Source organism: Pecten maximus, chromosome 10, assembly GCF_902652985.1.
Source record: "Pecten maximus chromosome 10, xPecMax1.1, whole genome shotgun sequence".
Classification (NCBI taxonomy): Eukaryota; Metazoa; Mollusca; class Bivalvia; order Pectinida; family Pectinidae; genus Pecten; species Pecten maximus.
The window spans coordinates 35808560-35825613 of record NC_047024.1 but is presented as its reverse complement, the minus strand read 5'-3'; the positions used below and the strand labels follow the sequence as shown (position 1 = coordinate 35825613).

The following is a 17054-nucleotide window of genomic DNA, read 5'->3' as shown; positions in this document are numbered from 1 at the left end:
ATGGCATAAATAAAAAAGTGAATCATGGACAAATATTGTTTAACAGTTCATAATTAATGCTTTGTTGTCGTTTAATTGTGGTGTGAGGATGATATTTTGATAGAGAGATAGTATAATTCAGACCAAACATACACAGGACAATGGAGGCTCCAGCTTTCAGCCTTTGTGAGTGTCCCTCTTTTATCACACCATATTTATTGACATGTTTGACATTGTTTGTATTATTCAGGAGATGGAGGAGGGGCCGTCCAGTATGTATGAGTTTGAGGGTACAGACTACTCAAAGGAACCCACAGCTGACGACATTAAGGCATTTGAACAACTTTTAGCAGGTTTGTTGTAAATCCAATTTTTTTTTACAAAGTTGATATTTGGAATATTAAGTATAGCAAGAGTGAGTCCAACACGGTGTTTCTTCGAAAAAATTATTCCTGCAGTTGTTTGGAATATTAGTTTATAAATTGATATGAAAAAACTGCATTGGACAATTATTTTATGACATGTTGTGTATTGTACAGTTCAGAAACAAGTATTGGAGGAAGACGATGCAGTGGGGCGATCCCGACGTGGTAAAAACACACAGTTGATGGAACTTTTCCCGGACAGTACACGGAAACCAAGGAAACCATTGACTCCTGAGGAACTGGAGGAAAGAAATGCCAAGGTAAAGACATGTCTTAAGATATACATGTAAACAAGAGGCCCAAGAGACTGCATTCAGATGTGTTCACAATCTCTTTTTACACATGTGATCTGCAAAGTATATTAAGGAGAAATGTTAAGATTCCTGTGATCTTAACTCTTTCCGTACTCACGACGACTACACACATCACAAAAACATGCTCTTGTATATCCTTCATGACGACTACACACGTCGCAATTAACATGCCTTCCATCCTTTGTGACAACTCAAATCGTCGCAAAATATCGCGAAAGATGTTGATATTACTTGCTGTTCAGCATAGTTATACGAAGGAATTGACACGAAAATAATGTTTTTAAGAAATAATAAGCAATGTAAATATTGTATTGATGAATTATTTTACGTACCAGAAGCATATTCATTCGTGAAGATTGTCTATTTCAAAGAATTCCGCCGGTTCATGCCGGGTTGTTTACATAGCTACAAAATGGCGGCCTCAAATTTACTTTCGTTTTCTGTGAGATTGTGGAGGTGTTAAACACAATAAAGCTATTAAAAACGATAGAATATATATAATTGAGTAACCCTTAACATCAAAATGAGTAAGAAATACGTAAAATATTTTTACACAACGAAAAAACGATGTTTTGGCTGCGTGATTACATGCACACATGTGACACATGTGCCGATCAACATGTCATTTCCCGCGATTCTGCCTAGTGATTTCACCGTATTTCAAAGGAAAATTGGGTAAAAGAGTTTCCATACTCAGTACTCGTTCCATATGATAAACTTCATTTAATATTAAGCATCACACAACAACAGTAAAAGATCGTTTTATCGACGTCTGATGTGATAGCCATATGCTCCATTACACAAAGGACCTACCCAGCATTCACTTCCGGTAGCGACCGCGAAATTTGAATGAGTACGTAAAGAGTTAAAGGTTTTTGTACTCTAAACAACATTGTTCTTATCGCATGAAGAGAGGCAAATATCAAATATCAATAGACATCATTAGAATAATTCAACAAACAATTGATCCCTGTGACCTTGAATAAAGATCATGACAAAACTGTTTGACTGTTTTAAAAAAGTTGACTCATGAATACAGGTCAAGGTTATTTTCTCACAAGCTTTAATTTGTGTTGGAACACACTTTCATTTTCACTTTCATTTCAAAGAAGATGATATTGTTTAATAGCAAAATTGACACTATGACTTTGAATGAGTCTAGACTTCTGGATAATCTAGAAAATGCCATATGAATGCTAATGTTGATGCCAGATAGATGCAGCACAACTGCTTAGACTCGTCTGGTCCTTTGGAGCTGATGATAATATAAGTACATGTATTAGATCGATGTTATAGCCTGTTGTTTCTATCAAGGTCATGGGGCTGATGATAATATAAGTACATGTATTAGATAGATGTTATATCCTGTTGTTTCTATCAAGGTCATGGGGCTGATGATAATATAAGTACATGTATTAGATAGATGTTGTATCCTGTTGTTTCTATCAAGGTCATGGGGCTGATGATAATATAAGTACATGTATTAGATAGATGTTGTATCCTGTTGTTTATATCAAGGTCATGGGGCTGATGATAATATAAGTACATGTATTAGATAGATGTTGTATCCTGTTGTTTCTATCAAGGTCATGGGGCTGATGATAATATAAGTACATGTATTAGATAGATGTTATATCCTGTTGTTTCTATCAAGGTCATGGGGCTGATGATAATATAAGTACATGTATTAGATAGATGTTGTATCCTGTTGTTTCTATCAAAGTCATGGGGCTGATGATAATATAAGTACATGTATTAGATCGATGTTGTATCCTGTTGTTTCTATCAAAGTCATGGGGCTGATGATAATATAAGTACATGTATTAGATAGATGTTGTATCCTGTTGTTTCTATCAAGGTCATGGGGCTGATGATAATATAAGTACATGTATTAGATAGATGTTGTATCCTGTTGTTTCTATCAAAGTCATGGGGCTGATGATAATATAAGTACATGTATTAGATCGATGTTGTATCCTGTTGTTTCTATCAAAGTCATGGGGCTGATGATAATATAAGTACATGTATTAGATAGATGTTGTATCCTGTTGTTTCTATCAAAGTCATGTTCATGCTGCCCTTTCTATTTCTGATTCCTTTGTTCAATATTTTCTCTTGGTGTTATTGATTTTGAGTTTTCAGTTTCAGATATGATTCTGTTTACACTTCAATTCATTATTTTCTGACTATTTTTTCAGAGAAAAGAGGCAGCAGAGAAGAGAGCGAAGCTTGCTGAAGAAAAGAGAATAAGGAAAGAGAAACAAAGGATAAAACAGAGGTAAGTTCTGTGTAAGGCGGACAGTTGATTTGGAGTGGAAGTAAAGAAAACATAATTGAAATCAGTGTCTGAGTAGGAAGGCTAAGGAACATTACTACGAACAGTATCAAGCCAAATGCACTAGAATAAGTTTATCTTTTAAATATGTATGTTTGCAGTACATGTTTTTATCACATTTGAAAAAAAGTTTGCTATGACTTCTGTTGGACAGGGAAGCTATGTGGAAGTCGGCAGGGTACATATCTTCATGTGTACAGATTGAAAGCGATGAGGAGAAGGAGGAGGAAGAGAATGGAGAGGAGGAGATATTTGATATCACTCAGGAAGATGATGGAGGAGTTACTAAGAATACATCTATCAACTATGTCAGCGGAGACGTGACACGTCCAGTTCAGACACAGACATTGGTCAATGTCATTGTACATTGTGCAGGTAATTATTGGCTTTAACATTTGATATCAGCTGAGTATATGGTAGGGCAGTGCAAGAAATGCTATGTGTAAACTGTTCCGAAATGGCTGCTCCAGCTGTATGCTCCACAGGGACAAAAGTTCCACCTCTTCAAAGATAGCAACAGTTATTGAATTCTCCCTTCAAAAAAGGCAATAGTTAATGGTTTCTCCCCTTCACGGACGGCAATGATTAATGGTTCCTCCCCTTCACTGATGACAATAATTAATGGTTACTCCCCTTCACTGATGACAATAATTAATGGTTACTCCCCTTCACTGATGACAATAATTAATGGTTGTTCCCCTTCACAGACGGCAATAATTAATGGTTCCTCCCCTTCACAGACGGCAATGATTAATGGTTCCTCCCCTTCACTGATAATTACACAATTATTAACAATACGACAGTAATTAATGGTTACTCCCCTTCACTGATGACAATAATTAATGGTTACTCCCCTTCACTGATGACAATAATTAATGGTTCCTCCCCTTCACAGACGGCAATAATTAATGGTTCCTCCCCTTCACTGATAATTACACAATTATTAACAATACGACAGTAATTAATGGTTCCTCCCCTTCACAGATGACAATAATTAATGGTTACTCCCCTTCACAGATGACAATAATTAATGGTTACTCCTCTTTACAGATGACAATAATTAATGGTTACTCCCCTTCACAGATGACAATAATTAATGGTTCCTACCCTTCACAGACGACAACAATTAGTGGTTCCTCCTCTTTACAGATGACAATAATTAATGGTTACTCCCCTTCACAGATGACAATAATTAATGGTTCCTCCTCTTTACAGATGACAACAATTAATGGTTACTCCCCTTCACAGATGACAATAATTAATGGTTTCTCCGGCTTCCTCCACCTCCAAAACCTGGCACGTCCTTAAATGACCCTGGCTGTTAATAGGACGTTAAACAAAAACAAACCAAAAATCCTCCTCTTTAAAGATGACAATAATTAATGGTTCCTCCCCTTCACAGATGACAATAATTAATGGTTCCTCCTCTTTACAGATGACAATAATTAATGGTTACTCCCCTTCACAGATGACAATAATTAATGGTTCCTCCTCTTTACAGATGACAACAATTAATGGTTACTCCCCTTCACAGATGACAATAATTAATGGTTACTCCCCTTCACAGATGACAACAATTAGTGGTTACTCCCCTTCACAGATGACAACAATTAGTGGTTCCTCCCCTTCACAGACGGCAATAATTAATGGTTACTCCCCTTCACTGATGACAATAATTAATGGTTACTCCCCTTCACTGATGACAATAATTAATGGTTACTCCCCTTCACAGACAGCAATAATTAATGGTTACTCCCCTATGAAGATGACAATAATTAATGGTTACTCCCCTTCACAGATGACAACAATTAATGGTTCCTCCTCTTTACAGATGACAACAATTAATGGTTACTCCCCTTCACAGGTGACAACAATTAATGGTTACTCCCCTTCACAGATGACAATAATTAATGGTTCCTCCCCTTCACTGATGACAATAATTAATGGTTACTCCCCTTCACAGATGACAACAATTAATGGTTCCTCCCCAAGAAAATAATAGAAGTTACCTAGTATACATTTCTTTTACCTGTTATGGTTTATGTAGATGACTCTGGAGGCTGGGGGCGTGGTGGTATTTTCTCCGCGATAGGACGACGCTCCACAGCACCACAAGAACAGTACGAGTTGGCAGGAGATATGGGAGGTAGGGTCTTCCAGCTGTTGTCCAGGATTATTTCTCTCTAATATACTTTTTAAGATGCAATGAAAAAATTCTTAAGTTTAATAAAGTTTTGATTTGTGATGTAGTATCTATCTTTGTGAAATGGCACAGAGATATGTACACACACATTGAAGCATAAGTGTTATTTAAGAAACAGCTGATTACCTTTATCAGAACCACACACAAACATCTGGTTTAATATTCTGTTCAAGTAATCCTGTTGTTACTTATTCAAATCTGAGCTATATGATAGCATATATCATTAAAGTAATATTAAAATTTTATAAAATATATTCATATTAGTTTTTTTCAATTTTAGTTAATGACACTTGATAAAGTTTTTGTTATACTGACTTTTAGTAATCTACATCTGCATAATAATGGTCTCCTTCATCCTAACTGAAAATAATGTCATTTCGGAGAGTGATTGAGACATCATATATTACAATGAAAACTTTTACAGTGATAGTAATATACAAATTAATAGATTAGTGTAATCTTTTATGTGTAGATTTAATGATAACTATTTTATTTGTAGATTTGGCACTAGGGGATTGTCATCTCATCTCCCTTGATGATAAGTTCACCCGAGATGGAGAAGAAGACTGGGTTAGTACATCTTACATGTCGATTTTCTCACAGATATCACCATTTGTATTATAGTCCTATTTTTTTGCTTTCACCTGCCCAATTTTAATTGACCTTTCAGTAACCAAGAGTCTTATACAGTTTGTCACTAGCATGCTGGGATGAAAGGCCTTTGATTTTGTTTGTCACTAGCATGCTGTGATGAAAGTCCTTTGATTTTGTTTGTCACCAGCATGCTGTGATGAAAGGCCTTTGATTTTGTTCAAATGAATGAATCTGAACTACTTTCAATGTAATAGGTCAAATACACTAATTAATTTACAAGCTACTGAATATTACCAAAAGGTAAATGGCAAGGATTTTTGTCTGTATTGTGCTGGGATTAAGGGATATCCTGTTTAATCAAAATCCTAACACTGAATGATTTCACATTCACCCTTAAGTCATGTCAAATTCTTTTTAAAAATTATTTGAATTACCTTTATATTAGACCTATGATATTTGAATAATACCATACTAGAATGATAGATATTAAGTTTTAGACCCACACCAATGACTAAGACCTACCAAAAAATTGCTCTCTGTAAGATGTAGAATTACAAGCTTTTCTGAAAAAAAGTCCTTCAACTAATACAGATGTTAGTTAGATTAGTAAGGAGTGAACAGAGCAGGCCCAATGGGTCTTTTGTTATTTTGCATTCTTATGCATCAGACCACTGTAGAAAGTTTTACTAACTTTACTATGAAACACTTACATTACTGATGTTGATTCTAAGTGTTGAGATGAACATGATTTAAACAAACCTGATCTAAAAATTATGTTGTTTTTTTTGTTTTTTGTTTTTATTTATTTTTTTTTTATTCAAATTTTTGTTGTCACATTCAAAATATACATTATGTATAATATATATTGATAGTAATAGTAATAGTAAAGGGCCACTGTATGTCTGTTACTATATCTCAGAAAACAAACACATGCATCTCCACAAATTAAACTGCAACTGGCAGAAATATAGTACTTTTTTCCACCATTAATATATTTTTACATTTTACATAGTACAATGTATCAATTATTTTGTTTTACAGTTCACTCATATATCCATATTAAAAAGTCTCTCAATGAAAATCCATTTTTGATTCACCATGTTCTGTTTCTTATTCGAATTTTCATATGTAATAGTACCACATTCTTCTACCTTTTTGTAAAAAAGCATGCAAGTTTTCCATTCAGAAATTGTAGGGCTTTTACTCCTAAGTTTACACAAATATATGTGTTGAGATGAACATGATTTAAACAAACCTGATCTAAAAATTATAATGTTAATCCTGTTTCACTTGCAGTTGGGTCTGATAATCGGCCAGCACAGGGATAAACACAACCACCTGTCTGGTATAAAGTTGTCTGCCCTTCAGCAGGGTCTAAAGGCTGTTCATTACCTCGCCAAGGCAAGGAAAGGTAGGTACCAAAATGTCACGGCAAAAGTTGGGATATAGGAGTTTTCATTGTTTATATTTGATACAACCTCCAGATCACCTACCAGATGTTAATTTTAAGTTTGGTTCTATCTGAGCTCGATTGTAGTTTTCTTTGATTTCATGAATGTAATTGCTTTATTGTTTGATGAGTAAATTGCATTAAATGTTTCGAATAGAATCAACCTAGAGTTTCTTTGATTTATTTTAGCACTTACAGTTTTATTATCAATATGAATTTCATTTGGAAACTGAAAAAAAAAATCAATATTATAATGCATGCTGTGTATTTAAAAGATTTGATCATTATATTTTTCAGTATCATAAGAATTAATCTTTTTTTTATAATAATTTAGAATTTAAATTAAAGATGTGTATAGTATTTTACACAATAAGTAGAACAGCCAACTTCCAGGAAGATTAACAATAACTCTATAAGATTTACTGTGGAAATTTCGGCCAACAATTTTGCATCATTAATGTATTGACAGCCAGCGTACACCTGCCCCGAATTGGACATGACACACCTGGGTTTAACTGGTACGGTACAGAGAGACTGATAAAGAAACACCTAGCATCAGAAGGCATTCCCACCTACATGTATCCTTGTCTGACGGTGTAGGATCGATCATAGTGATACTGTCAATCAGATTACCTCAGATCTTTAACATATCTATAACATAACTTGTTTTGACAATCAGGTTTGTTGTAGTCCGCAATTTGTGACAAAAGTAGCGATTTTTTAGCAGCATATAAATCGTCCATATGAATCAGATAAATGTAAAAAAAAATCTTTAACATAATTAAGTTATTATTATCCTCGTAAACAACAACTTTTAAAGCGGATATCCTCAGAAGAAAGTGACCCACCTGCTAAAAGTAAGTATACAAGCCTGGAGGTATATGATTATAATAATTGTACATTATGTGTATAACATGGTTGTGTGGACACTTTCATTTGATATCTTACTTAATTAGTTGATCATTTATTAATTTTCTATCTGCTAGTACATTACATTACATTAATTTACTCGTACATAACTTATGTGTGTATAGATTATTGTAGCTTAATATGTCAATTCTTGAATGCAATTTTATGTGAAAGAAATTATACCACAGTTACTTCTATTCTACATCTTGTACAATTAAATATGGATGTGTATTTTCAGAGAAGAAGATATCCAATGTTAATTTAAAGGAGAATGAGAGTAAACTTCATACCCTCCCAGATATCTTCCATGGCGTCACAGCTTACCTGTATCCCTCCAACATCACTGCCGACCAGATCAAAAGATACCGTCGATATCTTGTGGCATATCCTTGTGTTTATATTGCTCAAGTATTAAGTTATACAATTAACTAATTATAAAGTATTAAGTTCTACAATTAACTAAATTATCAAGTACATGTATTAAGTTATACAATTAACTAATTATCAAGTATTAAGTTATACAATTAACTAAATTATCAAGTACATGTATATAGTTATATAATTAACTAATTATAAAGTATTATAAAGTAACTAATTATGAAATATTAATTTATACAGTTAACTAATTATGAAGTATTAAGTTATACAATTAACTATTAAAAGTATTTATGAAAAATTAAGTTATACAATTAACTATTAAAAGTATTTATGAAGAATTAAGTTATACAATTAACTATTAAAAGTATTTATGTAGAATTTAGTTAAACAATTAAATTCATGAGACAGGGAAATCTGATATATTGCTGATTTTTTTTGCCCTGTCCCCTGTATCTGGCATGATTTATGGTGCATAGGGATGTCATATTTAAAGTGATGTAATATTTTCTTTTGGCTTCCTAGATCACAAGGGAGGTAATTTAGTCCAAAATGAAGAACTTGGAAATGACAACTGTTTGTATTGATTTTTGTAATTTTGATCAACTTTATGAGAAAGAACGACTCTTATTATCCATTCACCTGAAACAAAATGTTTCAGAGTTCCAGTCCTCAACTGAGATAAATTGATCTCTCACATCTGAGGTTACAGATTAAATTCTCAATATGTTTCAAAAATATATTTTCATTACATACATGTCAACCCCTGAAACTTCCAATGAGGGAGATCTCCCTCATTCCACATCCAAAATGAGGGAGAAAGAGTGTGAAAAAAATTGTGACATTTTTGTTGCATTACCACAGGCTACATATTTTATATATGACATTATCAGAACAAAAATTAATGCTTTTATACATGTGTCACCATACTAAATGAATTGTGTGATGACAGATCTGTGAATGCCATAACACAGTGATACAAGAAAGGAAAATATTATGAAACATTGTTAGACACAACAAGATTTTATCATCTTCTAACAAAAAAATATATATTTCACACTACAAATACATAATTGTAATGCACCCATTGTCTCCAGAAATAGGTAGTTTTCCATAGCTATGTGATTCTGTATACACAGTTAAGTATTGAAAATCTACTTATACTCATTTTGTATTATCAATTTGATAATCCTAGCCAATCATTTACATAATTAAAGATGTAGATATAAAATAATAAGTTATAATACAGTTTTTTCCTTAATGTCCCCACATATGATGCCGATGTTGACACTTCCGTAGGAGACAAGACCACTCATGTGATAGTCCACTCTAGCTGCTCAGCTGAGGTAAGCTAAAGCATTCTTTCCATTTAACTTCAATTTTATTGAGCCTGAGTGTACACCCAAATAACCCTTTTCTTTACTGACACTGTACACCACAAACTCCCTTACCATCCTGACAGTGTACACCCCAAACTACCTTACCATCCTGACAGTATACACCCGAAACTCCCTTACCATCCTGACAATGTACACCCCAAACTCCCTTACCATCCTGACAATGTACACCCCAAACTCCCTTACCATCCTGACAGTGTACACCCCAAACTCCCTTACCATCCTGACAATGTACACCCCAAACTCCCTTACCATCCTGACAATGTACACCCCAAACTCCCTTACCATCCTGACAGTGTACACCCCAAACTACCTTACCATTCTGACAATGTACACCCCAAACTACCTTACCATCCTGACAATGTACACCCCAAACTCCCTTACCATCCTGACAGTGTACACCCCAAACTCCCTAACCATCCTGACAGTGTACACCCCAAACTACCTTACCATTCTGACAATGTACACCCCAAACTACCTTACCATCCTGACAATGTACACCCCAAACTCCCTTACCATCCTGACAGTGTACACCCCAAACTCCCTTACCATCCTGACAGTGTACACCCCAAACTCCCTTACCATCCTGACAATGTACACCCCAAACTACCTTACCATCCTGACAGTGTACACCCCAAACTCCCTTACCATCCTGACAGTGTACACCCCAAACTCCCTTACCATCCTGACAATGTACACCCCAAACTCCCTTACCATTCTGACAATGTACACCCCAAACTACCTTACCATCCTGACAATGTACACCCCAAACTCCCTTACCATCCTGACAATGTACACCCCAAACTCCCTTACCATCCTGACAGTGTACACCCCAAACTCCCTTACCATCCTGACAATGTACACCCCAAACTCCCTTACCATCCTGACAATGTACACCCCAAACTCCCTTACCATCCTGACAGTGTACACCCCAAACTACCTTACCATTCTGACAATGTACACCCCAAACTACCTTACCATCCTGACAATGTACACCCCAAACTCCCTTACCATCCTGACAGTGTACACCCCAAACTCCCTAACCATCCTGACAGTGTACACCCCAAACTACCTTACCATTCTGACAATGTACACCCCAAACTACCTTACCATCCTGACAGTGTACACCCCAAACTCCCTTACCATCCTGACAGTGTACACCCCAAACTACCTTACCATTCTGACAATGTACACCCCAAACTACCTTACCATCCTGACAATGTACACCCCAAACTCCCTTACCATCCTGACAGTGTACACCCCAAACTCCCTTACCATCCTGACAGTGTACACCCCAAACTCCCTTACCATCCTGACAATGTACACCCCAAACTCCCTTACCATCATGACAGTGTACACCCCAAACTACCTTACCATTCCTGACAATGTACACCCCAAACTACCTTACCATCCTGACAATGTACACCCCAAACTCCCTTACCATCCTGACAGTGTACACCCCAAACTCCCTAACCATCCTGACAATGTACACCCCAAACTCCCTTACCATCCTGACAGTGTACACCCCAAACTCCCTTACCATCCTGACAATGTACACCCCAAACTCCCTTACCATCCTGACAGTATACACCCCAAACTCCCTTACCATCCTGACAGTATACACCCCAAACTCCCTTACCATCCTGACAGTGTACACCCCAAACTCCCTTACCATCCTGACAGTATACACCCCAAACTCCCTTACCATCCTGACAGTGTACACCCCAAACTCCCTTACCATCCTGACAGTGTACACCCCAAACTCCCTTACCATCCTGACAGTGTACACCCCAAACTCCCTTACCATCCTGACAGTATACACCCCAAACTCCCTTACCATCCTGACAATGTACACCCCAAACTCCCTTACCATCCTGACAATGTACACCGCCAAACTACCTTACCATCCTGACAGTGTACCCCCCAAACTCCCTTACCATCCTGACAATGTACACCCCAAACTCCCTTACCATCCTGACAATGTACACCGCAAACTACCTTACCATCCTGACAGTGTACCCCCCAAACTCCCTTACCATCCTGACAGTATACACCCCAAACTCCCTTACCATCCTGACAATGTACACCCCAAACTCCCTTACCATCCTGACAATGTACACCGCAAACTCCCTTACCATCCTGACAGTGTACCCCCCAAACTCCCTTACCATCCTGACAGTATACACCCCAAACTCCCTTACCATCCTGACAATGTACACCCCAAACTCCCTTACCATCCTGACAATGTACACCCCAACTCCCTTACTATCCTGACAATGTACACCCCAAACTCTCTTACCATCCTGACAGTGTACACCCCAAACTCCCTTACCATCCTGACAATGTACACCCCAAACTCCCTTACCATCCTGACAGTGTACACCCCAAACTCCCTTACCATCCTGACAGTGTACCCCCCAAACTCCCTTACCATCCTGACAGTGTACACCCCAAACTCCCTTACTATCCTGACAATGTACACCCCAAACTCCCTTCCCATCCTGACAATGTACAATGTACACCCCAAACTCCCTTACCATCCTGACAGTGTACACCCCAAACTCCCTTCCCATCCTGACAATGTACACCCCAAACTCCCTAACCATCCTGACAATGTACAATGTACACCCCAAACTCCCTAACCATCCTGACAGTGTACACCCCAAACTCCCTTTCCAACCTGACAATGTACACCCCAAACTCCCTTACCATCCTGACAGTGTACACCCCAAACTCCCTTACCATCCTGACAGTGTACACCCCAAACTCCCTTCCCATCCTGACAATGTACACCCCAAACTCCCTTTCCAACCTGACAATGTACACCCCAAACTCCCTTACCATCCTGACAGTGTACACCCCAAACTCCCTTACCATCCTGACAGTGTACACCCCAAACTCCCTTACCATCCTGACAGTGTACACCCCAAACTCCCTTACCATCCTGACAATGTACACCCCAAACTACCTTACCATCCTGACAATGTACACCCCAAACTCCCTTACCATCCTGACAGTGTACACCCCAAACTCCCTTACCATCCTGACAGTGTACACCCCAAACTCCCTTACCATCCTGATAATGTACACCCCCAAACTACCTTACCATCCTGACAATGTACACCCCAAACTCCCTTACCATCCTGACAGTGTACACCCCAAACTCCCTTACCATCCTGACAATGTACACCCCAAACTCCCTTACCATCCTGACAATGTACACTGCAAACTCCCTTACCATCCTGACAATGTACACCCCAAACTCCCTTACCATCCTGACAGTGTACACCCCAAACTCCCTTACCATCCTGACAATGTACACCCAAAACTCCCTTACCATCCTGACAGTGTACACCCCAAACTCCCTTACCATCCTGACAGTGTACACCCCAAACTCCCTTACCATCCTGACAGTGTACACCCCAAACTCCCTTACCATCCTGACAGTGTACACCCCAAACTCCCTTACCATCCTGACAGTGTACACCCCAAACTCCCTTACCATCCTGACAATGTACACCCCAAACTCCCTTACCATCCTGACAGTGTACACCCCAAACTCCCTTACCATTCTGACAATGTACACCCCAAACTTCCTTACCATCCTGACAATGTGTATACTAAAACTAAAACTAAATAATCCATTTAATAACCAAGTATACTTAAATAGAATCCTCCTTTCAATTACCCTGGTAAAACTAGTTGTCCTTCTCACTAAGCTTTCTATAATCTCTATAATATTATATTATCTTCTGAGTTAATAGCGTACTCAGGTTTCTGGTTTTCCCATAATGCAGCTGTCATTTTAGGGAGGTAATGGTCAGGTTTCTGGGGCCTGTTTTTTATTTGGACAAACTAGTTCATCAATTCTTAATTGTAACATGTCAGCCTTAAGTCTTGGTGAACCTGCAAATATTTCATCTCATTTCTAGATCCAAATAATAATTTTTTGTGTTTAAAATAAGATCATTTCATTTGTATTTGTGTATTTACAGGATATGAAATCGATTGGGACACCAAATGATGCTGTAGTTGTATCAGAAAAATGGCTTGATGATAGTTTGAGGAAAGGGCGCTGCTTACCATCACAAGAGTACTTGATAGACAGATAGACGGGGCTCTTAATAACCTGTTACCCCATAGAATGACCACTTCCCATCTTGAATGAAGGGGAAACTGGTTGTAACCATGGTCAATTTGTGTGCTGTGGTGAATACTATAACTACTGTACATCAGAGTTGAACCTGATAAAAGGTTGATCACTAGAACTTCTTTAACTAATTTGAGTTGATGAATTTAGATGAGAATAAAAATTTAGGTTATCAACTATATTTTCCTAGTCCCTAATAACAGGGGTATATTATAGGTATGACAAAGGATTTTAGAGGTTTGTGACTATAAAGTTTGAGGTATACATGTATTGTACAGTTCATTTTCATTGTCCAACTTATTTTACCATCAGCAAAAATTTCACAAATTATTACGTAGAATATCATTTACTGCAAGTTCAATACATTAAAGTAACATTCTTTTAAATATAGTGCACCAGTCCTTATTGATAAATTCAATTTTAAATAATTATTGTACCGTGTTATACTTTGAGTTAGATTAATTCTTAGTTATTGTATCAGTAATTTTAATCACTCATGTCCTCTTCACGATTTTACAAACTTAACGATCTTCTCTGTTAAGGAGGCAGAAAACAATCTTCTCTGTTAAGGAGGCAGACCCATGTTATTTTTTCTCTAAACTTAGAAACGAGTTATTAGTAAAATCTTTATTGTTACCTTCAGAAATACAATTAGTTTAACATCAAAGGCAGCTTAATATATGCTGTTTTAATTAAGGTACTGTATAAAAGTTTTTTTAATTAAATTTTTTTAATTAATTTTTTTCACTTTTAAAAGACATCACAAACCATTATGCAATACATACAATATTGACAATACATTCACGCTCAGCATCTAGATTGTAAGGTTTACATCCTTTGTCTTCTTGTGCTGATTAAATATCACATTGGTATTGTACTATTTACTAATAATAAAAGGTTTACGCTAAGGAACCGTATCAGTTTGACAAAAAGTGGTCTAAAATTTGAACACGTACAATCTCCCATGATGGAAATTCCAAGAACTGCACAAGGTTAGTAATGTCCATTATTGTTTACATTGATTGTTTTCGTACACATTTTATTCGTAGTATCATTGTGATGTTTTTGTTTTAGTTAGGACTGTTGTATGTTAGTTGTTAACTGGTATTAAACATTTTGTTCAGTTTTGGTACATGCATTTAAAGCATTTCGTAGATTAAGACACTTAACAAATATTGTACAGTAAAGTCATACATATTGTACAGTAAAGTAAAAATAGTAATATCATTAGTAAGTAGAAGATTTTTTATTGTGCAAGTTGTACAAGTGATTAATATCCATCTGTCCTAGAACTATGGGTACCGTCAAAAACTTTTAGTAAATGCTGTTCCTGTCCAGAAGTATTCAGCTCGACATTGTCACGTTCTTTGATGCCCTGAACCTTCAATTCTGGAGAATCAGGGTGCATGGAATACAAGCCTTTCATCCAGTTTTGGTATATCTGTGGTTGATGTCTTTTTCTGTGAATTCTGTCCGCACAAAATTTCTGAACTCTCTTAATAATAGCTAGGCATGCTCTTCACCACTGGATAATTCTATTGTTTTAATTGCAACTTCTTGCTAGCATAATGTACTTGAAGGTCCTGGAAGGTCATTCCCGTGTTCTTGGACTAGGAAGCTACAACTCCTTGGTCAGAGCATGTGATCTGAGAATGTTCAGTATAGTGTTCTGTTTTGCACGTCGCCGTTATTTCAGAGCTCTTCACAACCGTTATTGGAACCTGCCAATAACCATTTGTAAGGTCAGGCTTTGGAAATTATGAGAAATGGGCAAGTCTGATGAAAATGCTCTCGGTGTTGGTCTCAATTTAATAAGTCTGGCATCAAACTTTGTAACCAGTTCAGAAACTCTTGTTATGCATTTAACCATAATGGTGACCGGTACAAATTACAATAAAGTTGGCGGTTCTATCACATCCTAGACCTAGATGGAAGTAGAATTAGCACATTGTCTTCTGCATTGAATTATGTAATCTTTGCCTTTTTGTTACAACATTTCTTCATTGGCCCACCATTTTACTTAAGTGTTTGGTACTGTTTTATTACTGTTCATGAAGAAATTATCACTATTTTGGAAATTGATTTTGTGGTCTATTGTTTAAATCTATGTTTGAAGCTATTACTCCAGGCTGATATATTTGTTCCTTTCTGGAAAGAAAGGGACCAAGTAAAGAGAACATAATGCTTCACAATGCAAACTATTCATGTTCAAGAAATAGTTGTAAGGTCTGTTAAAAGCAATCAAAATGGTACAGAAAAATTGTTAGTGCTTAGTTGTTACCCAATCTCCATGAATAACACATATTTTTAAATTGTTCAGTACAAATAATGATCAGACTGTCACTGTATCTCTAATAGTCATTGGCGAATAATTTTGAAGCCATTGGCTAGCGAGGATGATGTCACCCATTCGAAATGTTATAAATTGGCAGCTTGTTGAAATAGTCATTAATATATGTGTATATGATATGTATATTGTTTGTTTGTATTTAGTGCAGTACTATGTAGTGTCTAGATTATAAATAGATTTATTTACTAACAGACTGTGATATTTTCTATTTTGAAATTTAGAAATAAATTCTTTTTTCCAAACGAATCAATTTGTCATTGTTGTCAGATTGTTAGGTTGTCAAAATTAATATTGTCAACTGACTTATTAAAGGAACATTTTACATTTAAAATCCTGTATATATATAGTGATAGCTGCATATCGTAATATTCCTACAACTATTGCGGTTTACCTCAATTCTAATAGAATTCTGAAAAAAAAACTGTGCATTCATGGCTGTATGTTGTGATGCCAGATAATATGTATTGTGAAGTTGTTGCGTTGATAACAATAAGAATATTCGATATCAACTGGAATTCTTTTAATTTAAGTTTAAATGTCTATTTTTAGTAACAACGGTGAAGCACATGTATA

At 36.5% G+C, this 17054-nt stretch overlaps 1 protein-coding gene across 1 annotated transcript in view; it reads left to right on the top strand.

Annotated features, from left to right (window-relative positions):
- Positions 1–16727, top strand: part of LOC117335932 (chromodomain-helicase-DNA-binding protein 1-like) — a 43707-nt gene extending 26980 nt beyond the window's left edge. The window contains exons 14-25 of the mRNA XM_033896216.1: positions 230–332; positions 519–664; positions 2917–2996; positions 3208–3428; positions 5101–5199; positions 5756–5826; positions 7147–7261; positions 7770–7878; positions 8087–8157; positions 8448–8592; positions 9855–9930; positions 13977–16727. Coding sequence (XP_033752107.1) covers positions 230–332; positions 519–664; positions 2917–2996; positions 3208–3428; positions 5101–5199; positions 5756–5826; positions 7147–7261; positions 7770–7878; positions 8087–8157; positions 8448–8592; positions 9855–9930; positions 13977–14093 — 1353 coding nt within the window. The 3' untranslated portion in view covers positions 14094–16727. The remainder of the gene's footprint in view (positions 1–229; positions 333–518; positions 665–2916; positions 2997–3207; positions 3429–5100; positions 5200–5755; positions 5827–7146; positions 7262–7769; positions 7879–8086; positions 8158–8447; positions 8593–9854; positions 9931–13976) is intronic.
- The last annotated feature ends 327 nt before the right edge of the window (positions 16728–17054 follow it).